Below are 26,934 nucleotides of genomic sequence, written 5' to 3'. Positions count from 1 at the left end.
GCATAGCAGCAGTTTGCTATGTAGCGGGACTATCGGCAAAACCGATAGAGAAGGGCCAATAGACTAGAAAAAGTCAATATCGGCCTGATATATCGGCCCGGCCGATTATCGGTCATTCTCTAGTGTGTGTGACTGTGTGTGTGTGTGAGATTGACTAAACTGACAGGATGGGTGTGGTGGACAGGCTACAGTAATCTGCTGGATTCACACAGGCTTTCCCACACCCTGGCTGATGCTACACCACACCAAAACATGCTGCATAATCAACCTTCAGTGAGGACTGACTGGGTGAGATAGTGCAGGTGTGTACACACAAGGAGACTTGTGCTTTAATGCCCTTTTGAGTTCACTCCCCTACTATTTTCAAGCATGATAAAAAAAAAGTGCATTATAGAACAGTGGTTCTCAACCTGGGGTAGCCTACATGTACCCCTGGAGGTACTTGGCCTATCCACAGAGGGTACTGGTAAAATGTACGTGGGGGTACCTCGGGGGTACTCCAGACAGAGCAAAATGTGTAAACAAAAAAGGTTGAGACAACTGGGTTCCCTTCAGGATATATTAATTGTGAGATCATCTGAATTGTCAGTGAAAAGCAAACAAAAATAATAGATGTCAAAGTAATCCCTGTAAGTATGACTTTATAGAGTAAAAAAATGTCAGCAATAAAACGTTGTTCGTTGTACCATGTCAGCACACATACATTTCTACTGATAGCAGTGAAGGTTGTTCTGTTGTTAAGCATAATGACATGACTGATACAAATTCAAAGTATACATAGCTATATGACATAATAGTGGACAGAACACATCTGATTCGATCCGATCACCTTTCAAATAGTTCTACAATTACGAACTGTACTAGCATTCATATACCGAGGGAGAGAAGTCTGTGAGGGAGCAAAAAAAAGTCAACCCAATCAGACGAAAAAATCTAGAACAAGCCTTTGTGGAAGTCCCTCCCTTGAATTTTAGCGAGGTAGAGCTGCTATATGCTCGGACGTCAGAGGGACGATGGTGGAGGGCTGGTAAAGATGGCGGCGCTCTCCGAGGATGGGAGGTATGGACTGAATTGTGGCCGACGGAATGCAGATCGAGTCACCGTATTGCACGTAAAATTGACAGAGACAGCTTTCAGAGCAATAGAGAGCCACCAAACCTGTAAGGTAAGTTGAATGAATGTTTTATAGCTTACGTTATACGAGGCTATCAAAACTGGTGAACAAACTGCCACGCACAGCCAGTTTGAGCTAACGTTAGCTGTCTAGAGCTACATTATCCCCGGCCAAGTCAGTTTTATTCTACTTCAAGTACTTTGGTGAAATAGATTAATATTTGGATGGCAGTTTCGCGTGACATCTTTCGCTAACGATAATTTACCGTATGTTGAGGAGGATTGGCACTGCAGTCAGTATTTGGGCGTTTGGATATGTGTTAAAGAGTTTAACATAACTAACGTTAGCTAGCTAAACTTGTAATCTGGGGGCTATGAGTGACAAACGTCCTACCTATAAAGAAGTTGGCAGACGTAAACTGAATTTCTGACAATAGTCAAACGTTAGACAGCCAATCTAGTTGAGAAAAAAATATGATCGGATAACGTTAAACGTTACCTGGCAAAATGGCTAGCTACTAACAAAGTAGCTGAAGTGACATTACTCAAATTAAAATAAATTGGCTAATGTTGAAAGTAGTCAACCGTTTGTGTTTACTTAGCCACTGTCACCGGCTGTTACCATACCATTATAGGGAGTTCAAATCAATTCTCAATATTTAAAAAAATATACCTTACATTTTCACGCCACTATGGTCGATATTTTCTTACGTGTATTTTACCACTTACATTTATCTCCCCCCAAAAATCATATTTTATTCACAAATGATCAAATTCACTCCATTGGCATTGTCACTTCCTTTAATCCGAATCAAAATGTTGGTTTTATACCCCCCCAAAATTGGAATGGCAGTAGGCTACACCATATGACATAACTTTACTGTTTTGGCCATAGACCTATCCAGTTGCTCTTGCATTCCACACTGAAAGTTCGTCCATTTTTTTTACGGCGCGTTATGTTCATTACTAAACTCTTGATTTAAATGTGAATGTTATTTTCTCCAGCTATCTTCCCAGGCGAGTAATTTTACGACAAATGTTGCTAATCTTTGTAAGTACACAGTCATGTAGCCTAGGATATGTTGTCGGTTGACTGCGATTTGTTATGAAAACGTTACAGCTAGGCCCATTTAATATTGATCGGATTATTTGCTGTTTCCCTCAAAATACTATTCACTTGATGACGATTTCTGGTGTTTTCTCGCATTTTACTTGTAATCTGGTGTTCTCCCTTAAAACTACAGTACTGTACCTTACACAACTTTCAAAATCCCAACATCGCTGAGCCTATAAATGGGGTCCCGGCTAGAAGGGATCCAGCTTTTGTCAAATTAGTGTCAAATGTTATTTTTCTGTGCATTTTAGCTAACCTTAACCCTTTTCTAAACTTAACCTAATTCGCCTAACTCTTTGCGATAATTATCATAACATGCTGCGTAAATTCTCATAACCTGCTGCGAAAAGTAAAATCTACGTTAATTTGACAGAAGCTCGATCCCATATAGCCATGACACTAACAGTCACTGACTCTTTCCTTTTTAGTTTTACCAGCATAGTGGTTGGTGCGCACACTAAACGATGTGGCATACATAGTACGTGGGTCACACACACTAAGATTCTTAGCGTGGTATAGAGAATCCTGAAGACTACGTTGTCTCAGTATGTGATTTAGATTTAGAACAAGCTGTGGCTCAAAGCAGACATTTTCAGTCAGGCATTCACACTTGCCATACAGAGTTTAAATATTTAGCCAATAGCCTACATTTTTCATTGAATCCCATTGCTTGTGAACTTCAGAGCTTTAACCATTTGGTTTTGTCGAAAACCAGATTCCAGATACATTCAGGGTGATGCGATACCATAGAATTAGGAATAAATAGTAATTTAATAGGATTTCTATGTGTGATACAACATATCACTGGCTTCCTTTCTGGCAAGCTCTCATTGGCAATTGCTGATCACCCTTCTCAAAATATGTCGTTGCATATCTCACACTGCAACAGAATTGCAGATTTTGTGCTGATAAAAATTGCTGTAGCAGAGGCCTATTATGTCTGGGCCCTTACAGATGCTGTTAGGGAACCAACCTGTATGGACTAGAGGTCGACCGATTAATTAGGGCCGATTTCAAGTTTTCATAACAATCGGAAATCTGTATTTTTGGACACCACATTTATATATATATATATATTTACACCTTTATTTAACTAGGCAAGTCAGTTAAAGGACACATTCTTATTTTCAATGACGGCCTAGGAACGGTGGGTAAACTGCCTTGTTCAGTGGCAGAACGACTTATTTTTTTTTACCTTGTCAGCTCGGGGATTAGTTTTTGCAACCTTCCGGTTACTAGGCCAATGCTCTAACCACCTGCCTTACATTGCACTCCACAAGGAGCCTGCGTGGCAGGCTGACGACCTGTTACGTGAGGGCAGCAAGAAGCCAAGGTAAGTTGCTAGCTAGCATTAAACTTATAAAAAACAATCAATCTTCACTTAATCACTAGTTAACTACACATGGTTGATATTACTAGTTTATCTAGCGTGTCCTGTGTTGCATATAATTGATGCGGTGCCTGTTAATTTCTCATCGAATCACAACCTACTTTGCCAAACGGGTGATTTAGCACTCGTTGCACCAAACCTAACCATCAATGCCTTTCTTTAAAATCAATACACAAGTATATATTTTTAAACCTGCATATTTAGTTAATATTGCCTGATAACATGAATTTCTTATAATTATGGAAATTATGTCACTTCTCTTGCGTTCTGTGCAAGCAGTATATGCAGCAGTTTGGGCCGCCTGGCTCGTTGCGAACTGTGTTAAATCCATTTATTTTCCTAACAAAGACCGTAATTAATTTTCCAGAATTGTACATAATTATGACATAACATTGAAGGTTGTACAATGTAACAGCCATATTTAGATTTAGCGCCACCCGTTAGATAAAATACGGAACGGTTCTGTATTTCACTGAAAGAATAAACGTTTTGTTTTCGAAATGATAGTTTCCGGATTCGACCATATTAATGACCAAAGGCTCGTATTTCTGTGTTGTGTTATAATTAAGTTTATGATTTGATATTTGATAGAGCAGTCTGACTGAACGATGGTAGGCAGCAGCAGGCTCGTACGCATTCATTCAAGCAGCACTTTCCTGCGTTTTGCCAGCAGCTCTTCGCAATGCTTCAAGCGTTGAACTGTTTATGACTTCAAGCCTATCAACTCCCAAGAATAGGCTGGTGTAACCGATGTGAAATGGCTAGGTAGTATCGGTGTTAAAAAATCATAATCGGTCAACCTCTAGTAGGGACCAAATAAACTAACATGTTAATCCGATGGCCGTAAAACCTGTATTATCTGGATGCACTTCAGAGATGCAGTAAACGGGGCTCAGGTGCCTGTGATCAACTGAGGCCAGGAGCCCTGGGAAGTTCAATGGACTGTCAACAACAGTTACATAATTCCAGCAACAAGCTAGTCGGACTTGGTGTAGCATATGTTCAGGGCCTAGTTAATAAAATAAAAAAATCCAGATCAAAATGATTTCATTTGAAATTGAGAAACAGGCGCAGTTACAAGCCTGCTAGAGATAGCGGCAGGCAGATTTAAAAAAATGTCCACAGTCGCAGTATAGATAAAGCCTGAGCTGGAATGGGAAGCTAGCTTTAGAAAACGCTGAGTAGATCTAGCTTGTTTCGTAGTTAGTATACCCCTCTGGAGTAGGCTAATTAAAGTCTGGGGTTGAAAGGGTGTCAGGCGGTGCTATGGGAAGGAACACCGCCTTGGTGAATAGGCGCCGATCAAAGTAAAAAAATTAACAGGATCGCGTCACTGTATCTGACAGAACACACAAATATGTGATAGGCCTAGCAGACATCACACAAGTGTTTTGTATTCTATTGCCTCTTTTTATATCTAAATGGTTTCTGACTAGACCTACTTGCTGCAAATTATATTGCTGTAGGGAGATAATGAAACCTCTATACTAAAATCTATTCCAAGTCCTAGTAGTTAGCCTAGGCCTATATTCTGATGACCCAACAACCTTATTGGAAGTATAACAGTAGGCCTTGTATGCTGCAATGACAAGCCTACCATCTCTTGCTGACTGAGCAGCCAAAACTGCCTGCTTTTTGTTTCTTTCTCTCTCTCTGATTTGTGTGGGGGCTGAACTATATCTACTGGAGTGGGAAAGCTGCCTAGCCCTGGCACTGTGTGGTGGCATGAAATGTGATCAGGAGTGTGTATGTGTGGACTGGATGGTCTGGGAGTGTGTGTTGGGGGATGGGTGAAATGCTGTGGCTGGTTCTACAAACTTCTGTAGAGGAAACTGTGCCGAATTCAGCATTCAGACCAAATGCAAGAGAACACTGTTTACTTTACAGAACTTTACTCATCATGGGCTAATGAACAGTAGCTAGTTAGTTTGGTGTGTGTGAAGTGAACTGCACTTTTTTTAGTGTAAACTATCACTTACCTATTGTTTGAGGACAGATATCAAAATAAAATGGTGATACATGTTTGTTAGGAAATGGCTGAATGATGGGAGTATGGCAACGAGTTTTCTTAGAAACCCAGAAATAAAGCCTTGTTTATTTGAGACTAGGCTTTAGCCTACTCTAAAGATATTTATGCTGAAGAGCCACAAATATACGCTAACCCGTGAATTTTGTGTGGCTTAGGCTGTGTGTTATTGGGATTTTGTTGTTTAGAATTGATGTTGTGAGCTCAGAAAATGGTTTGTGGCCTGTACGCCCTGCCCAGGAAACAAACTTTGGGAAATGTTCGTATGGTCTATCCCTGTGCAAGTTTACTTACCCTAATCATTTTCGGTGTACACTGTTAAGGGAAAGTTGCAGGAGGGAAGTTCCTGAAGTTTCAAAACAGCCAGTGAGGAACCTATTCTGCAGTGCCGATGTTTCCTCATGGTGCTACCATTATATGCAACCTGCTGATGTAATTGGAATACATGTGATTTGCTATCATAATCTGACAAATTCCATTTGCTAATTCTGAGGAAAAGCTGATATTCCTGACCACTTTGTTTGAGATGCCTATGATTTAGGCGAGTGGAGTTGCTAATTCCTGCTCTTAATTCCTACTTTTACTCGTCACAAATGTATGAAACTATAAACATGGTAGCTAGCACATCAGTAGGATAGTAGTAACAGAATACCCTAATTTTGTCACCAGTAGTAACAGAATAGCCTAATTTTGTCACTAAATTAGAAAACGCTTTGGGTGTTTTTCTCAACCACAGCTCAGTGATACTCTAATTGTAACAGAGATTTTCCATCATAACAAGTCAAATGTCAATCTCGCAGTCAACACTTGCGTTGAAGGTGTCCAATCCCGGTCCTCTCTTTTTCAGAATGTACCGTCCTCGCGGCCAACAATACAATTCAAGGGACTCCAAGGGGTAAGTATGTTCACACCTAAAATCTTCATTTTGACTACAGTACTACGGGCCAACCCTGTGGCTGGTAGACCGAGTTTTGTAAATCAACCATGAAAGGTTGAATAAGTTAACATTTGAGTGCTGAAAATTATGACCAATGTTGTTGAAGACCCAATGACTGTCTTGATTTCAGTGAAATGTGCATTTGTTCAGCTACGAGGTGTGGTGGCTTGTTGCCTGACACTTGCTACCCCTCTGAAAGCATCCGGTTAACCCCTGACTGCCCTGGCTGTGCACTATAAAGAGTTTAACTCTCCAATGTCTCAAGATCTATAAATACTGCTCTAACAGTCTGCAACTGGGCCCAGAGCACAGGGACCAGACTAAGGTTACAAAATGACCATAAATTCCCTGGTTTTCCCAACATCAAATTTTTGTGGATTCCCAGCATCAGGGGGGAGAAAGCAGTAAATCTGGAAACCTCCAACCAGGATTTCAGAAAAACCAGGGAATTTATTGAAATTTCCCAGAATGTAGCAACCCTAGTCTGGTACCTGTGCTTTGGGCCCAGCTGCAGACTGTCAACACACACACTACCAGCAACTTCGACCTCAAAGATCTGCCTGTCATGCAAACTTGCATTCATTAATCTGAGATCCCATAGCTCAGATCAGTCTATATTGACAGAGGCAATACACACGCATCACTGTAAAGGGATAATGTTACAAGACCATGAGAAATGAGGCCCACTTGAAGTGTTTTTACAGATGGTTCGCTATTTGCCATGACTGACTCTCACATTCAAATATGAGCGAAATCTCTTCCCAGCCCGACGCTATAGCAGTAGAGCAAAATGAATCCCCATTTTACATTTACATTACATTTAAGTCATTTAGCAGACGCTCTTATCATTTCACACCCCATTCAGAATGATTGAGTACCTCCATTCAATTCCTCACTAATGCATACATCTTGAGGGCAAAGAGAGGCCTTCCTGGTTTTCTGTGGTAATTAATTTTCTTTAATTGTCCTTTTTATGTGAACCTCACAGCGCATTAAGATCCCAAGGACTGACTCTCTGGATGGCTCTCAGAACTTTGACTTCTATCTGTCCAATGTGGGCAAGGACAACCCTCAGGGAAGCTTTGAGTGCATCCAACAATATGTGTCCAGGTAAGCACCCTCTGGAACTAAACTGAGCATGCGCCAGTGCCCGCTACTGAAGACCCAACATAAACTGGTTTGTTAACTGGAATGCATGTCACTCTGGTGTCAGAATTTGACCATGTCATTGAGCCTTGTTAATGAGGAATTGGGTCCAAGGTGAGAAACCCTGTGCTGTATGACTGAACCCCCCCCCCCCGTCCTTTCCAGCTCAGGGACCCCCCACCTGGTGTCCTTGGGGACGGTTCAGGACAAAGTCACGGTGTGTGCCACCAACGACTCCTACCAGGTGACCCGGGAGCGCATGGCGCAGGCCGAGGAGGACAGTCGCAAACGGGGGACCAAGGTCCTCAAGCCTGTGGGCCAGTTCAGAGGCAAGTTCCATGCACTAATCTACCCCCAACAGTAGTATTCTCACAGGCCGGGTCCCACTACTCCAAAATGGCTTTGTTTTCCTAACCTCTCTTTTTGAACCACTGATTCTCTTAAGAACTAGCTTGGTCAAAAGCAATGGAACTTAAAGCCCACTTTTCCATCATTTGTACCTGACTAAGCCCTTTGGGTTCAGTCTATTAGTGGTTACAAAAGGCGAGGGAAGGAGGCTATTTATGAATATTGAGACGGTCTGCCAACACAGCCAAATCTGGGTTAAAGTTGCACTCTAAGTAGTGCTTATTTAACAACCCTGGCCTACAGCCCCACTCTCCCAACACACACACACACACACCTGTAAACCAATTGTCTTGCCTTTTCTAATACGCTGCAACTAGATTGAGGTTGGGCAAGTGGAAAAGTAAAAGCTAATCTAATTTGGCCCCTCGCTCTGTCACAATCTCCCGTCCTGTCTGGCCGGTGGAGATATGATGGAGATTGAGAGTGTGCAATGTAACAGCTCAGTGTTGATTTAACTGGTCATGCCAAATCTGCCTCTGCTGACCTGGGACTCAGTTCTCCCACAGCAGAGAACCATATACTGAGCTTCACTGGTAAATCGTTTCTTTTCTAGCCTCAAACTGCTACAGAGGTTTTGGTGTCACAGAAATGGCCCTTTTTGTTACCAGTTATTGAACTCTAAAATATGTTCCTCATAGACGTCTTTATATGTGATATATTCTAGTATAAATCTGTCTTGTTCTCACATGGGTGGGGCTCAAATCCGTGATGACACGGAATCCATAAATTACGGAATTCAACTCGTATATCTTCTAAATATATTAAACTTATTCAAATTTGTATTAATTTGCCCAAGATTATAAGACATGAACAAAGTGCATAAGTGATTTGTATTAATTTGCCCAAGATTATAAGACATGAACAAAGTGCATAAGTGATTTGTATTAATTTGCCCAAGATTATAAGACATGAACAAAGTGCATAAGTGATTTGTATTTTCCTTCATCTTTCTCAAGAGGAAACCGTGTGGACATTCCCCTCTGTGTGTGTGAGCATTTGTATAACACTTTGTGTCGCTGTTAGCGATTATGCTAATGACAACCGTTTTCCAGTAGCTGGAAATGCTTTCTCAAAAACCTCAATTAAACGTTGCCTACAAAGTAGTCGCTCTACCAGGCAGAATGATATCATGATTATTTGCATCAATCCAGTGGTGATTTGTTTAGCAAACTGCAATCGCATGTGTGCTACAGAAACACCTCTAACCAAGCAAGTCTCTTGCTGGTGCACACTTGAATAAAAGGATATCTACGCCCCCAAAAGAATTATGTTGGGGACTTAAAACACCTAAATCTATAATAAAAACAAGGGCGGCAGGTAGCCTAGTGGTTAGAGCGTTGGGCCAGTAACCGTAAGGTTGCTCGATCAAATCCCAGAGCGGACAATGTAAAAAAAAATCTGTCGTTCTGCTCCAAGGCCGTCATTGTAAATAAGAATTTGTTCTTATCTGACTTAAATTAAACTAATTGTGATTTGTTTTTGTTTTTTGAGAGCAAAAACATGAACAAATCTGAAACCTGTAAAAACAAAATGGAGGAATCAATTGAATTTTGGGGAAAAAACTGAGTAGGGCAAAGCATTTAACATATTTTATAGGGCCCTAGTGGAGGGGGGGGGGGTCAGGGCCAGGGCTTACCAGTAGAAATAAACTCACAGTTATCCACATATATAAATTGGTATTGTCTGTCTAACAAAATTCAACAGTAAGCACATTCTTATCTTTGGTGGGAGGTTTATTCTAATGCCTCTTAACGCCAATCTTGAACTATAGTTGACTGCAGGAATCCCTGAAATCTGCTTTACTCGTCGTGGCTATGAACTTGGAGTCCCACCCACTCAGAAACTTAGTCAGTTAAACCCTCTTTCCCTTGGGAATTCATTTGCATACAATGGCCCAGATGGAAACTGAGAGGGGAGCAGAGGAAAGGGGTGGAGTTTGGGCATGTAACAGCTGGCTCAATAGAAGCACCCTATTAACATTAGCAAAAATGAGTCCTAACCTGCATTTTATCTTGTTTGTTTAGGGTTTGTCAGTTAGGTATATTGGTCTGGGACCCTATACAGTGTTTGTCATAAATAAGAGCCTATTTACTTGATGTCATTCAGAGTTTAGTACACTAAACACATGCATATCATGGCAGAAACCATGTAATTCTGTTAGGAAACCAACAGACTTGCAGTCCTTTATCTCTCACTGTATAGACTCACTAGGCTGGCCAAATGCTTGCAGACACAACTCATACCTGCCTCAGTCTCACCAGGCTGAGACAGCAAAATTGTGTGGTTTGTGTGCTTAGAGATCTCTCGCATGTCTATCAGCATTTGCCCAGACGAAGGGACTAGGGGGCAGATGAGGGTACAAGTTTCTCTCTAACCTTAATCTCTTAAAGAGCTTTAGGTTTTCATGATCACTGAGAACAGTATGAAGAGATGTCAAGGCATCCTGACTAAGCAGAAGACTAATGAGCTGGGGGCCAGATTCTATGTAGGCTCTTAATGACATTTACATTGGGAACTCAGTCTCTTCAAATCAGGCTTGTATGATTCAACTCGTACTAGTAGTGCACGGTTAGTTCAAATTCAATCCACATACATTTACGAACACAAAATGGTTGCCTAACGACTTTGACCCTCTAGGGTTCCAAGTGTCTGCTGGCTTTTGTCCTTATCTTTCAGTCAGTATCCAATAACCCTATAACATTGTTGTCATGTTGATAAAAAATGTCATTGTGGGATTGACAGCAAGTGACTTAGCTGCGAGTTAGCGAGTTAGTCATTTCTGCTGTAAACCCAATTCTGAGGTATTAGCAAGAACATTTTAAGTGGTCCATTTTAGGCATAAGAGAAACCAAAAACAGATCAAATAAATACATTTCTCGTCTATGCCTTCCTCACCCCTCTAACATCAGGTAAGAAAGTCCAGATCCGCAAGCCAGCGCCGTCAGGCTCCGAACCAGTTGCGGAGCGCAAACGCTCCACCCCCATCAACCCAGCCAACACCATCCGCAAGTGCCTTGCCAACAACCCGGTGTCCCAGCGGCCCTACCGCGACCGCCTCGTCCACCTGCTGGCTCTGCGCTCTTACAAGAAGCTGGAGCTACTGGCCAGGTTGCAACGGGACGGGGTCAGCCAGAAGGACCGCAGCTCTCTGGGGAGCACCCTGCAACAAGTAAGGCTAGTGCCCTGCAACAAGTAACCAAGAGGGTGGAGGATAGTGTTTCATAGGTAGTTTTTGATGAAACCGGGGGGAGAAGGGGCCAACAAATCTACAGATCCTTCCCCGAAACTGGTAGGGGAACACATCAGCGCTGATAATCTTTTTTATAATCACGTTTAAAAAATAATAATAATAATTACATGCAATATGTGGGTTGAACACACAGAATAAAATAATAAAAGTCCCATAAATGGTAGCGACTGCCCATTACATTATCACTTATTAATCACTTGAATAAGTTGTTGTAATTATTACATACATTATTATTTGATTACTATTTCATTCCAAGTCATTTCTATAGAGCTGCTGCCTACGCTCTCCGGCAAAATCATTATTTGAGAAGTTCTTCAACGTAAAGAAGAGATGCTTTTATGACTGCTGAATACCAGCTATCAATCACTTGAGGTAGATCATGTATTTTCAGGTAGAGATACCTTGCGAAGCAACTGCTCTCGAGTTAATATTGATCACACATTCTTCTTTAACTTAGCAGATGTAAAAGAAACACAAACTGGGAAAGTACGAGCACAATGGATTATGGTCATTGTAGTTAGTTTAGCACAGAAAACATGGTGATTATGTTCACTATTGGCCTTTTGGAAACTACAACTCCCTACTACATCGCACCGCTCGGGCTTGATGTTATTTCTAGAGAAACTGCGCAATGTGCACATTGAGCTCACGGGAAAAAAACCTAACAATGACATTCTAATCGTTGAACCGATGTCGGTCAATTAGTTTTAAAAACCAATGTCTGTTAATCGCTCAGCACTAGAACACATAGATAAGATGGTTAGAGCGTGAATAAATAATACATGGATATATAAAGTGATTCCTAAATATGCACTTAAGTTCATAGATATTTTAAAGTATGAGTAACTGGTAGCACTGTGTATGAGAAGACACATGTCCCGGTTTGCCCCTAGAAATCTTCACCCTTCTGAAGTATTAGACCACAGAATGCAAATCAGAGGACCTGTTCCCTGGAGTACAAAGACCTTCATTCACCACTACTGAACATAGCACACAGCAAGAATGAAGCAGCTATACATTAAAGCCATTAGTCGTACACACACAGACAATGTGTGTGTGTGTGTGTACACACACAGACGGCATGAACCACACATTTATAGATAACATACTCAAACTGGTTTATTTGCCTAAAGCAAATGAGTTGTCTGACTACAATGCTGACTACCCCCATGCTTGGGCTACATAAAACACAACATACAGACTCGCTTAGGAATTTGCATAATGTTGTGATGGAGAATGCAGAGACACAGAGTTTGGGGATGAAATGCTAATTAAATGTACTGACTTCATACCCAGGTTGACGCAAGTAGGGCAGGGACCAACAAAAGTCTTTAACCCTTAGGATTTGTTTGACTCAAGTAAAGAGGCAAAAATATTACCAGCGGTTGTATTTGTTGCTTTTAATGATCCCAAATTATTGGGCAGCACTTTTTTTTGAAAAGGAACAACTACAAAATTAGACGCTGCTGATCTTGTTCGCGTGTCTGTTTGTCCGCAGGTGGCCAACCTGAACCCCAAAGATAACTCTTACTCTCTGAAGGACTTTGTGTACCGCGATGTGCAGAGGGACTGGCCGGGCTACTCCGAGGATGACCGCGTTCAGGTCAACGGGATCTTGGTTCGGTAGGTCACAACGCATTTGTCTGAATGTTTTTGCGACGTTGCACCCTCCTGAACAGGCCCCTCCATTTTATTGCGAACGGGACTCCGTGTAGCGGCGGCTTACGGTCAGTTGACCCTCTCGTCTCCTCTTTCTCTCAGGAAACTGGGCCTTCCCACTGAGACACTTTCCTCCAGCAGTCCTCTAAAAGATGGCCTCCCGGCTTCCCCACAGGTAACCCCTCAACAGTACACCCTGCTGGACACAAACACTTTCAGTATTACTCGCACAAACCAATGCAGAGCGAACAGACAAGCCGAGCCAAACTAAATGACCAGTTCTCTCCTGTAAAGACACATTTTTATCTTAAACCTATGCAATGAATTGTTTGCTAAGATCAAAAGGAAACATTGGCCCTTTATCACTCATTCACCGTAGAAATCCTTGTTTGATGGTTTGGTTATGGTCTTTTAGCAGAAGTGCCAGCCCGAGTTGCCGGTTCACTTCACCGACCCCCTGATGCCGAAGAAGCCCCGCATCTCCCATGTCACCAGCCAAGGGCCCCCTGCCGCCCCAACCCCCATCCCCACCTCGTCCTCTAGAGAGCGCCGCGCCCCCCCGAAGGAGGATGACAGCCACCACAGCGCTGCTGCCACCACCAACACAAAGCGCTCGTCTCTCCCAGCCAGTACCACCACCACTGCTGGCCCGCCCCTCAACCACCACCTTCCCCCTCCCTCCCAGCTCCAGGTTTCTCAACGCCCTCTCCCGTCGCATCAGTCTGGCCCGGGCTCCAACTCCAACTCGCCCAGCACGCCCGAGGGCCGTGGCACCCAGGACCTGCCCCTGGACCAGAGCTCCACCTGCCTGGAACCCCCTCACCGATAGCCACCTCCAGCCCCCGAGCAGGACCACTGACCGTTATGGCCCCTGCATGCCGCCACCAGCCAGCTCCAGTCCCCAAAGCCACCCAGCCCTCACCATCTCTTCATCCTCCTCATCCTCTACCATCATCCCCCCTCCCTCGCCAAGCAGTAGCAAGAAGTCCAAGAAAAAGTCAAAGAAGCACAAAGAGAAGGACCGTGAGAAGGAGAGGCACAAGGATGTGCGAAGCAGTAAAGGCGATGGCCCTGGTGTCAGCCCCCGAGGGGTGCCGGTTGTGGACGCTCAGAGGCCCAGGAAGAGACACCGCGACAAGGCGGAGGAGAGACAACCGCCAGTCATCCCCGCCAAGAGCCCAGTCTGCCTGGACGAAGGTAGTCTGCCTTAATGTCTTGGTTTGGTTTCATGGCTAAAAGGGAAAAGTGTGCTTGCTTATTAGAGTGCATGGCCCAATTCCCAAAGGTTTCATTTTCAAGTGACGTAGTGGTTGCTTTCAAACCTCGTGAGGGGAAAGAAAAAAAATAACACTGCAATAAGTGTGTGCATGCTTTGAACATGATGGCATGCTTGCATTGCCTTGTGTGAGTTGGCACATGTATGTATATGTTTTTATTTATTTCACCTTTATTTAACCAGGTAGGATAGTTGAGAACAAGTTCTCAGTTGCAACTGCGAGCTGGCCAAGATAAAGCACAGCAGTTCGACACATACAACAACAGAGTTACACATGGAATAAGCAAACGTACAGTAGAAAAGTATATACAGTATGTGCAAATGATGTAGGATAAGGGAGGTAAGGCAATAGATAAGGGAGGTAAGGCAATAAATGGGCCATGGTGACGAAGTAATTACAATATAGCAATTAAACACGAATGGTAGATGTGCAGAAGATGAATGTGCAAGTTGAGATACTGAGGTGCAAAGGAGCAAAATAAATAAATACAGTATGGGGATGAGGTAGTTGGGCGGGCTATGTACAGGTGCAATGATCTGTGAGCTGCTCTGACGACTGGTGCTTAAAGCTAGTGAGGGAGATGCGAGTCTCCAGCCTCAGTGTTTTTTTTCAGTTCGTTCCAGTCATTGGTGGCAGAGAACTGGAAGGAGAGTCGGCCAAAGGAAGACTTGGCTTTGGGGGTGACCAGTGAGATATACCTGCTGGAGCGCATGTTACGGGTGGGTGCTGCTATGGTGACCAGTGAACTGAGATAAGGCGGGGCATTACTTAGCAGAGACTTGTAGATGACCTGGAGCCAGTGGGTTTGGCGACGAGTATGAAGCGAGGGCCAGCTAACGAGAGCGTACAGGTCGCAGTGGTGGGTAGTATATGGGGCTTCGATGACAAAACGGCTGGCACTGTGATAGACTGCATCCAATTTGTTGAGTAGTGTTGGAGGCTATTTTGTAAATGACATCGACGAGGATCAGTAGGATGGTCAGTTTTACGAGGGTGAAGGGGGCTTTGTTGCAAAATAGATTTGTTGCCGATTCTAGATTTATTTTTGGATTGGAGATGCTTAATGTGAGTCTGGAAGGAGAGTTTACAGTCTAACCAGACACCCAGGTATTTGTAGTTGTCCACATATTCTAAGTCGGAACCGTCCAGAGCAGTGATGCTAGACGGGCGGAAGGGTGCGGGCAGTGATTGCTTGAAGAGCATGAATTTTTTACTTGCATTTAAGAGCAGTTGGAGGCCACGGAAGGAGAGTTGTAATGGCATTGAAGCTCATTTGGAGGTTAATTAAGGCTGAGATCCCGCTAATGGGATCGATATGACAACAGCCAGTGAAAATGCAGGGCGCTAAATTCAAAACCGAAATCTCATAATTAAAATTCTTCAAACATACAAGTATTTTACACCATTTTAAAGATACACTTCTTGTTAATCCCACCATTGTGTCCGATTTCAAATAGGCTTGACGGCGAAAGCACCACAAATGATTGTTAGGCGAGTGCGTATTCACAGAAAAACACAGCCATTTTTCCAGCCAAAGAGAGGAGTCACAAAAAGCAGAAATAGAGAAATTAATCACTAACCTTTGATCTTCATCAGATGACACTCATAGGACTTCATGTTACACAATACATGTATGTTTTGTTTGATAAAGTTCATATTTATATCCAAAAATCTGTGTATATATTGGTGCGTTATGTTCAGTAGTTCCAAAAACATCCAGTGAGCCACATCAATTTACCGAAATACTCATCATAAATGTTGATGAAAATACAAGCCGTATACATGGAACTTTAGATAAACTTCTCCTTAATGGAACCGATGTCAGATTTAAACAAAACTTTGCCGAAAATGCAAAGCATGCAATAATCTGAGTACAGCGCTCAGAGACCAAAACAAGCCAAACAGATATCCGCCATGTTGTGTAGTCAACAAAGTCAGAAATACCATTATAAATATTCACATACCTTTGATCTTCATCAGAATGAACTCCCAGGAATCCGTTCCACAATAAATGTTTTGTTCGATAAAGTTCACCATTTATGTCCAAATACCTCCTTTTTGTTAGCGCGTTCAGCACAGTAATCCAAATTCATGACGCATGAGCAGACAGTCAAAAAGTTCCGTTAGTCTGTAGAAACATGTCAAACGATGTGTATATAATCAATCTTTAGGATGTTTTTAACTTAACTCTTCAATAATGTTCCAACCGGAGAATTCCTTTGTCTGTAGAAATGCAATGGAACAGAGCTCGCTCTCATGTGAACGAGGGTCACTAGCTTGTGGCTCTCTGGCAGACCCTGACTCATTCCCCCCTCCTTCACAGTAGAAGCATCAAACAAGGTTCTGGAGACTGACATCTAGTGGAAGCCTTAGGAAGTGGGATATTGGTCATATTGCACTTCCTATCTTCAATAGGAAATGAGTTGAAAAACTACTAACCTCATATTTCCCACTTCCTGGTTGGATTTTTTTTCTGAGGTTTTTGCCTGCCATATGAGTTCTATTATACTCAGACATCATTCAAACAGTTTTAGAAACTTCAGTGTTTTCTATCCAAATATACTAATAATATGCATATATTAGCAACTGGGACTAAGTAGCAGGCAGTTTACTCTGGGCACCTCTGGGAACCTTATTCATCCAAGCTACTCAATACTGCCCCCAGCCATAAGAAGTTAAGTGTCCAAAGAAGGGCCAGTGGTATTCAGAATGGTGTAATCTGCATAGAGGTGGATCAGAGAATCACCAGCAGCAAGAGCGACATCATTGATGTATACAGAGAAAAGAGTTGAATAATTGAACCCTGTGGCACCCCCATAGAGATTGCCAGAGGTCCAGACATCAGGCCCTCTGATTTGACACACTGAACTCAATCAGAGAAGTAGTTGGTGAACCAGGCGAGGCAGTCATTTGAGAAACCAAGGTTGTTGAGTCAGCCGATAAGAATATATGGTGATTGACAGAGTCGAAAGCCTTGGCCAGGTTGTGAATACAGCTGCACAGTAATGTCTCTTATCGATGGCGGTTATGATATCGTTTAGGACCTTGAGCGTGGCTGAGGTGCACCCATGACCAGCTCTGAAACCTGATTGCGTAGCGGAGAAGGTACGATGGGATTCGAAATGGTCGGTAATCTGTTTACCTTGGCTTTCGAAGACCTTAGAAAGGCAGGGTAGGATATAGGTCTGTAGCCGTTTGGGTCGAGTGTCTCACTCTTTGAAGAGGGGGATGACCGCGGCAGCTTTCCAATCTTTGGGGATCTCAGATGATACGAAAGAGGTTGAACAGGGGTTGCAACAATTTCGGCAGATAATTTTAGAGAAAGAGGGTCCAGATTGTCTAGCCTGGCTGATTTGTAGGGGTCCAGATTTTGCAGCTCTTTCAGAACATCAGCTATGTGGATTTGGGTTAAGGAGAAATGGGGAGGCTTGGGCGAGTTGCTGTGGGGGGTGGATGGCTTGTTGATCGGGGTAGCCAGGTGGAAAGCTGTAGAAAAATGCTTATTAAATTCTCAATCATAATGGATTTGTCGGTAGACAGTGTTTCCTATCCTCAGTACAGTGGGCAGCTGGGATGAGGTGCTCTTATTCTCCATGGACTTTACAATATCCCAGAACCTTTTTGAGTTTGTGCTACAGGATGCAAATTTCTGCTTGAAAAAGCTAGCCTAAGCTTTCCTAACTGCCTGTGTATATTGGATCGTAACTTCCCTGAAAAGTTGCATATCACGGGGGCTATTCGATGCTAATGCAGTACGCCAGTGGATTTTTTTTGTGCTGGTCAAGGGCAGTTGGGTCTGGAGATAACCAAGAGATATCTGTTCCTGGTTCTACAATTTTTGAATGGGGCATGCTTATTTAAGACTTTGAGGAAGACACTTTTTAAAGAATAACAAGGCATCCTCTACTGCCAGGATGAGGTCAATATCCTTCCAGGATTCCTGGGCCAGGTTGGTTAGGGAGCGTTTGACAGTGATTGAGGGGTGGTCGTTTGGCTGCAGACCCATTACGGATGCAGGCAGTGATCGCTGAGATCTTGGTTGAAAAAGGCAGAGGTGTATTTGGAGGGCAAGTTGGTTAGGATGATATCTATGAGGGTGCCCATGTTTACGGAATGGATCATTTGTGTGAGATTGGGGGCATCAAGCTTAGATTGTAGGATGTCTGGGGTGTTAAGCATGTCCCAGTTTACGTCACCTAGCAGCACGAGCTCTGAAGATGGATGGGGGGCAATCAATTCACATATGGTGTCCAAGGCAGAGGGTGGTCTATAGCAAGCGGCAACGGTGAGACTTGTTTCTGGAAAGGTAGATTTTCTTATAAGCTTGAATTGTTTGGGTACATAGCCTGCAGAGTTCTGTCTTACTATCCAGGTATCTCTGCAGTAGATTGCAACACCGCCCCCTTTGGCAGTTCTATCTTGTCGGAAAATGTCATAGTTAGGGAAGGAAATGTCAGGGTTTTTGGTGTTCTTCCTAAGCCAGTATTCAGACACGGCTAGGACATCCGGGTTGGCAGAGTGTGCTAAAGCAGTGAATAAATAAAACTTAGGGAGGAGGCTTCTAATGTTAACATGCATAAAACCAAGGCTTTTATGGTTACAGAAGTCAACAATTGGGAGCACCTGGGGAGTAGGAGTGGAGCTAGGCACTGCAGGGCCTGGATTCACCTCTACATCACCAGAGGAGGAGTAGGATAAGGGTACGGCTAAAGGCTATCAGAACTGGTAGTACGTTCGGAACAGAGTTAAAGGAGCAGGTTTCTGGGTGCAATAGAATAGATTCAAGGCATAATGTACAGACGAAGGTTTGGTAGGTTGTGAGTACATTGGAGGTAAACCTAGGCGTTATGTAATGATGAGAGAGAGATTGTCTCTAGAGACGTTTAAACCAGGTGATGTCACCGCATATGTGGGAGGTGGAACTAAGTGGTTGGTTAAGGCATATTGAGCCGGGCTAGAGGCTCTACAGTGAAATAAGACTATCACTAACCAGGACAGTAATGGACAAGGCATATTGATATTAGGGAGAGGCATGCATAGCTGGGTGATCATAGGGGTCCAGTGAGTGGTTGGGCTGGCTGGAGACACGGCGATTCAGACAGCTAGCAGGCCGGGACTAGCAATCTAGCAGAAGGGCCTTAGAGGGATGTCTCGACGGAGGAAAGTCTGTTTTAGCCTCCGCGTACAGTGACGTCGATAGATCAGTCGTGATGGATTAATAGCATTCCGAGTAGCAGAGGGGTCCAAGTCCAATTGGCAAAATAGGTATAGTGGGCCAAGAAATTGGCCGATGGCTCTATTCAGCTAACAGTCCAATATGCTCGAGACAGCTAGCGGGCTGTGGCTAGCAGATGGGCATTCAGTTGACGTTGCGATGTTGGGGCCAGTTGAATACCCCCTCAAGCTGATTGCGTCGTAGTCTAGTCGTGAAGGATTGTCGGGGTTCCATGCCCCGTACCGGTAGTAGAAGGGGTCCGGGTATTGTAGCCCAGGAAGGCCTATAGGATGGGCTAGCTCCAGGCTAATTGGTGCTTGATTTCGGATAGATGATTAGCCAGGAGTAGTCACTCTGATAGCAGCTAGCTATCTGCGATGATCAGGGTGAAAAGGTCCAGAGCTTGCGGTAGGAATCCGGGGATATGGAGAGAAAATAGGTCTGGTATGCTCTGGTTTGAGTCGTGTTGTTCAAACTGGTGAGAGCTTTTCGAGCTGAAGGTTAGCTGATGACCGCTAGCAGTGGTTTAGACATGTATAGTGTGTGTGCTATTCAATATTAGGAAAATGTTCTTAATGTTTTGTACACTTGTTTGTGTGTATATGTGAATTAACGTAGTCAAAAGTTTTGTATTTCGTCCCATATTCCTAGCACGCAATGATTACATCAAGCTTGTGAGACTACAGACTTGTTGGATGTATTTGCAGTTTGTTTTGGTTGTTTCAGATTATGTTGTGCCCAATATGAAATTAATGGTAAATAATGTATTGTCATTTTGTCACTAATTGTAAATTAATAGAATATGTTTCTAAACACTTCTACATTAATGTGGATGTAACCATGATTACTAATAATCCTGAATGAATTGTGAATGAGTGAAATGAGTGAAACCTTACCAATAACGGGGGAGGTTAGCATTTATTCGGGGTCTGATATTTAGTAGGTACTACTTATTATATTTAGTGTATGATATTAAGGTGGTCAAAGAATGACCTGCCCTGAGCAGCAGACTCAGAAATCAGTCAATTTGACTCTTTGTTCTGCCTCTAACAACTGTTTCAATACCAGTACTTTTGAATGGCTCATAAGTTTAAGGCTACCACTAGTGAAGAGAGCTGTTCGTTATGGAGTATAATTGTCTTTGCTGTTCCCCAGACACTAAAGAGAGGCCAGTCCACTCGTCAGACCTATCCTCCACCACTGTGATGCCAGATTACATAAGGTCAGTACTACCCCCTTTTTACTTAATACTCTTTGTTCCTATGTGGGACATAAGGCTTCCACAGAAGAGCACCACTGCTACCAATCATCAGCCTTTCGGGGGATGGTATCTCCTTTTCTACCCCTCTCAAATACACATGAAGGACCCTGTGTCTCCTTGTCGCTGACCTGTGCTGCTGTCCCCCTACAGTAAGTACACGGCAGTGGTGTCTATGGACCAGAGGCAGACCTACAAGGACGAATTCAACGCCGAGTATGAGGAGTACCGCGTCCTGCATACCCGTGTGGAGAACATCACCCGCCGCTTCCACCATCTAGACACCGAGTCCAGGAGGCTGCCTCCCGGCACCAAAGAGTACCAGGTCAGATTATAACAAGCTACACCACAATACAAGGAGAAAATATTACAAACTTCACCACCAGATCAAATTATAATAAACTACACCAAAGAGTACCTGGCCAGATTCTACCAAACTTCACCACCGTGTAATGCTGCATTCATGTGCTCGTCGGAAATGCAAAACGTCCCAATAAGAAGTCCGACATGATTGTGTTCCAAGTGCTTTTGAAGTCAGAAGACGATTGTTCTACTAATTTGATTTTAGCTAGCTAGATAAGGTGGCTAACATTGCTAATAATTAAGTTAGCTAGCTTGCATTGACAATATGGTCAAACTAGCTACATCTTTTTGTTGAAAAGGTGGATGGTCAGTGGTGAAACATCGCAACTCGGTTAGCAATATTTTATTTTGAGTTTCCCACTAGTAATTGCTACTTGGAGGGTCGTTAAAGTGAAACGTCAGTCGGAATTGCCGGTAACTCTGACGGCACCATTAGTACCAGGTCTAAATATAACAAACTACACGAGTACCAGGTCAGATTTTTTGTTTTGTTTTTAATGTATGGGAAAATGTCAACACATTTTGCTCATGTAACTGTAAGCATTGTTTGTACTTTTTCAGGAAGTACATGAAGAAGTGTTGCAGGAGTACAATAAAATGAGACAAGTAAGTAAAACAAACACTGCAGTATACACTGAAAAAATATATAAATGCAACATGCAACAATTTCTAAGATTTTACTGATTGAAAGCTAATAAGGAAATCAGTCAATTGGAATAAATTCATTAGGACCTGGTCTGTGGACTTCGCATGACTGGGAATACAGAAATGCATCTGATCACAGATGCCTTTAAAAATATAGATGTGTTTTCAATGGATGTGCGAAGTTGCTGGATGTTGACAGGAACTGGAACACTCTGTCGTACACGTCAATCCAGAGCGTCTCAAACATGCCCAATGGGTGACATGTCTGGTGAGTATACAAGCCATGGAAGAACTGGGACAATTTCAGCTTTGTGTACAGATCCTTGCGTCTTGGGGCCGTGCATTATCATGTTGAAACATCAGGTGATGGCGGTGGATGAATGTCACGACAATGAGCCTCAGGATCTTGTCACGGTATCTCTGTACATTCAAATTGCCATTGATAAAATGCAATTGTGTTCGTTGTCCGTATCTTATGCCTGCTCATACATAACCTCACCGCCGCCATGGGGCACTCTGTTCACGATGTTGACATCAGCGAACTGCTCGCCCACACCGCCATCTGCCCGGTACGGTTGAAACCGGGATTCATCTGTGAAGAGCACACTTCTCCAGTGTGCCAGTTGCCATCAAAAGTGAGTATTTGCCCACTGAAGTCTGTTACTACGTTGAACTGCAGTCATGTCAAGACCCTGTTGAGAACGACAAGTACACTGAGTTCCCTGAACGTTTCTGACAGTTTTTGCAGAAATTCTTTGGTTGCGCAAACCCCCAGTTTCATCGGCTGTCCAAGTGACTGGTCTCAGATGATCCCGCAGGTGAAGATGCTGGATGTGGAGGTCCTGGACTTGCGTGGTTACATGTGGTCTGCGGTTGTGAGGCCAGTTGGATATACTAACAAATTCTCTAAAATGGAGGTGGCTTATGGTAGAGAAATGAACATTCAAATATCTGGCAACAGCTCCCTCAACTTGAGACATCTGTGGTGTTGTGACAACTGCACATTTTTAGTGGCCTTTTTATTGTTCCCAGCACAAGGTGCACATGTAATGATCATGGTGTTTAATCAGCTTCTTGATATGCCACACCTGTCAGATTATCTTGGCAAAGGAGACATGCTCACTAAAAGGGATGTGAAAGAAATTTGCATATGGAACATTTCATGAGCTGAAATAAAAGATCACAAACATGGGACCAACACTTTTTACATGACACTAATCGCTAGCTATATAGCACCAGATGGAGTGGAGTTGAAGTCTGACTGTGTACTTGTGCTCCACGAGTCATAACTAGTTGTGGAAGGAAGACTTGAAACTTGTTTACAGCCAAAGGGTTGGCTAGCTATCTGGCTTACTCGCTGTGCATTAGTATGTGACCAATGCTAATTGCTAGCAAACCACTAATGACTAGCTTGTTAGTGTCACAAAAATGGGTGAACCAAGGGTTAATATTAGCGGGAACTTTCTAACATTACCTAGGTTGATTTGATTGGCTGAGCCAGCGCAGGGCGGCCGCCAACAAAAGCAAGCATTCTGTACACTTCAAGGCACTGCGTTATCAACCAAACACAGCGTTGGAACTTTGAACAGTCAAATAAAAGTAAATGAACACAAACTTTTTTTAAATGGCTTTCTCATGTAACATATTATGGAGTCTCTCATTTCTTTGTGTCTGTCACCCTGCAGCACAGCCCAAACTACCAGGTGGAGAAGCAGCGCTGCGAGTACCTGCACAACAAGCTGGCCCACATCAAGCGCCTCATCGCTGACTTTGACCAGCGCAGGGCCCAGTCCTGGCGCTAGAGCACCAGCTTCAAGACCACAGTGTTTAGGTGGTTTAAGGGGTGGGCAGAGCAAGGGGAGTCCAACTGGCTTTTTATTTATTCAGACCCTCTGCCACCGCTTCCTTCCTTTACCCTTTCTTTCTACCTTTTGATTCCACAGGCTGCAGGAGGCTACAGTACACCATCTTAAAATTCTTATTCACTGCCCCCCCCCCCTACCTTTTCTCATATTGGTTTCTCCTGGACCTCCTCTCTATTACTACAACACTGGTCTAGAGGAAGGGATCTACATGTGAGGGGGTGGTAGGGCAAAAATACTTAACGCTTCTTACCTTTTGAAGGACTTATCCCTAAAAATGAACAACAAAAATTAAACTTATTTTTGAAAGCAGAGAAAATATTATACTTACACTTGTATTTAAGTAAATAAAGAGGGAGATCTATTTATTTTGGACTGTTATGATGGAGGAGCGGTCCACAGATGATTTATTGTTTAAAAAGTTTATATTTTCCAAAAGCAATGCAAAAAAACATGGGCCTTATGTGTTTGACTTTATGAAGCCATTTTGCACGTGAGAGGAGATCCCATGCTGCATCCCAGTGGTCCAAAGTGGCTCATTTTCATTGTAAAGTAGGGGGCTCAAGGAAAGGAATCCACTTGAGCAATTGAGATGTAACACCTATGTGTGTGTGCATGGGTTATAAATGGCTTATAATGGGGGTGGGATGGGTAAATTAGGAGTATCTGTCCCCTGACAGCAGGGGCGTGCTACCCTGAGCACCACCAGTGTTTCTGCCCTCAGTGCAAAAGGGTGCCTTAACGTGTTTAGTTTACACTGCAATGTCGAGTCGCTGAGACTTCTAGGGTCCCCAAGGCAACACGGGGGAACTACAACCACCTGGCTACAGGTCACACAGACCAGTGTGTGTGTGTTTTGGGGGGGCACAGTAAAGAATATGTCTGAGGTTAGGTGGTACCTTTTTGAGAGGTGAGGGAGTATCAAGAGGGGCTACAAAGGTCAGGGTGGTTTGTGTGTGCGTGAGTGTGACCTGTATGGGTGGGCGCCAATGTAAAACTGGGTGGGGGGTGGGGGGGGGGATTAACGGGTTGGGGCGAAAACACAAGTGGGGAAAGAAAAAAGTAAAAAAAAGCTGCTTTAGTCTTTGTTTGAAGAGCCAGAGCCCTCAGGATCAACCTGGCTAAAGTTACATGTTCTTAATTGGGAGGCTGTTCTAGAGTAGCAAATCTCTAGGACTACAGCGTTGCCTCGCCAGCTTATTTAAAGGAAAACAGGCTGTTCTGTTTGACGAGAAAAAAAGAAAAAAAAAGAATGCATCCACCTGAAGACAAATCTGTGTTACGATGAAAAATGTATTATTTTCTTCTCGATTCCAGTTTTGGCAGTGCAGCAGAACTATGGAAGAACGGCGATTTAGCGTTTCTGTTTTAGGTTTTTGAATTAAACTCATGCTGATTTAGTTTGATGGATGGGTTATGAAAATCAACTTTTGAGTCTTTATTTCATGATCTCGTTAATTAACAAGCTCCTTTGAGCTCAAGGGAAACATTATGTTTACAAACCTGTGTTAGAATGTTTGCCCAAAAATGTAATGTTCTGGTATTCCAGTGGGGCATCTACCTACCAGTTGTCACACTGATACCAGAGACGGGATATGAAATGTATTCCCTGGAAAATTGCTTTTTTTTTTTTTTTTTTTTTTGCGGGGGGGGGTGGACATATTCTAATACTTCTTCATTTGAACTTTTTTTCTGTTTCTGGGGGTGGGGGGGGTATAAAAAAATTATAATTATATATAATTGTAAGAAACTGAAGATGCAAACTTGCTGCAGTATGGTGTAATGTAAGTCTGTGATAGAGCTCATATCAACTGTCGTGAAATGATTGGGGCTTCCTTTTGAATGGGCCAGTCTCTGCAGCAGACCGACTCTTTCCAGAGGTAGTGTCACTTTTTAAAACAGGAGCTTGGCTCTCTCCAGTCACAAAAGCCAACTATATTTCAGTGTTGCTGTATTTCAATTTAATAGTCAAACTCTATAAGGACCATGAGCTCAACATGCTTAAGAGGGATTTGTAGATGTGAAAAATACTTATATGCAGATCCTGAATAATTGTGACACTCGTGAGTCCCAAGAGGAGTACTGAAGTACAGGGTCCATTCCCAGGATAGTGGGTACATGGTCGGAGCCTCACTCAAATAACTTGTGTGATGGGCTGCTTTTATTTTATTTTTTCCCCTTTTCCCATAACTATTGCAGTCGTTTCCCAGAATTTGTGAGTCACCCAAGGTTGACCCAATAGCCAAAATGTACGCTAGGCTGCACACAACTCCCAAGGTCTAGTCCATCTCACTGCCCCCCCTCCTTCCTCCTTTTTAAAGACAGCTCTGTAACATAGCTGCATTGCTGCTAAGCCCCACTCCCTTCCAGCCCCTCTGAAGCAGTAAGCCACTCTGCTAATCGCTAATCGTTCTCATACTGCGGCTCAGGGAGAGGCTGTCCTCGCCGCGACCCCGCAGGCTAATGCCTAGCTAAAGGAGCGTCAGCCAGGAGATGGGTCAGAGGACATTTAGCGGGGTCTTAACATGGCAGGCCGCTAAGTGACTCATCAGTATTGCGGGAAGCAAGGAAGGAGGGCTGAGAGCGCAAGAGTAGAGGAGTTGTTTTTGTTATGTTGGGGGAGGAGGGGTCAAGTTTTAATGAGAAAGTGCAAACAAGTGTTAAACACCATTTCAAAACTGTATGAATTGTGAAGGAGTGGTAAACCTGCCCACCTGAAAATGCATTAAATCAGTACAATAAAAGCCAACTTGGTTCTACATTGAACGTTGTGGAGTGTTTCTTTATTTACATTTTTTTTTTTTGCATGCCATCCATTTCTTTCCCATGTGAAATGACTACTGTCCTCCCAACAGGTCCCATGTTATGGTCAATAAGTTGTGTATTGACATGGATACATATTAGTGTCATGTACCCCCAGCACAATGTAAAGTGTCATAAATGCAACCCATTGTTAAGAAGGTGGGTTGGATGCTTTAATGTTGATAGATTATTGCGGCTAACAAGACTTCACATTTATGTCTCACCATGATTGGTGTGAAAATCATGCTGTTGAATGATTGTTCTGTCAGTATGGCCTCTGAGCCAATAGGAACTTAGACAGTTGCAAACTGGGAAGATGCTCCATCTTTGTAAAGGTATCCAGATCCGGGACTAGTGCGCACATGGAAAAGTCATTTGTTTGAACAGTCGCAAACAAGTTGGATTGTACCGGGAAGCTCTTGGCAATGTTGTGGTCTGGGGGGGGAGACTAGCAGAGCTGGTTTAAGTT

General features: G+C 43.2%; 1 protein-coding gene across 1 annotated transcript; it reads left to right on the top strand.

Annotated features, from left to right (window-relative positions):
* The first annotated feature begins 976 nt into the window (after positions 1-976).
* LOC124002693 (RNA polymerase II elongation factor ELL2-like) lies at positions 977-26,429 on the top strand. Its single transcript, XM_046310347.1, is given in 14 exon segments — positions 977-1,165; positions 6,491-6,538; positions 7,569-7,690; positions 7,892-8,055; positions 11,044-11,303; positions 12,883-13,007; positions 13,146-13,218; positions 13,462-13,857; positions 13,860-13,980; positions 13,983-14,240; positions 20,691-20,757; positions 20,947-21,118; positions 21,718-21,762; positions 23,487-26,429. Coding segments are annotated over 14 exon segments (2,142 nt in total). The 5' UTR covers positions 977-991; the 3' UTR covers positions 23,604-26,429.
* The last annotated feature ends 505 nt before the right edge of the window (positions 26,430-26,934 follow it).

This window comes from Oncorhynchus gorbuscha, linkage group LG18 (assembly GCF_021184085.1).
Source record: "Oncorhynchus gorbuscha isolate QuinsamMale2020 ecotype Even-year linkage group LG18, OgorEven_v1.0, whole genome shotgun sequence".
In the NCBI taxonomy this organism is placed as follows: Eukaryota; Metazoa; Chordata; class Actinopteri; order Salmoniformes; family Salmonidae; genus Oncorhynchus; species Oncorhynchus gorbuscha.
Note: the sequence above shows the minus strand (reverse complement) of the source record. Positions and strands in the feature narration are given on the sequence as shown.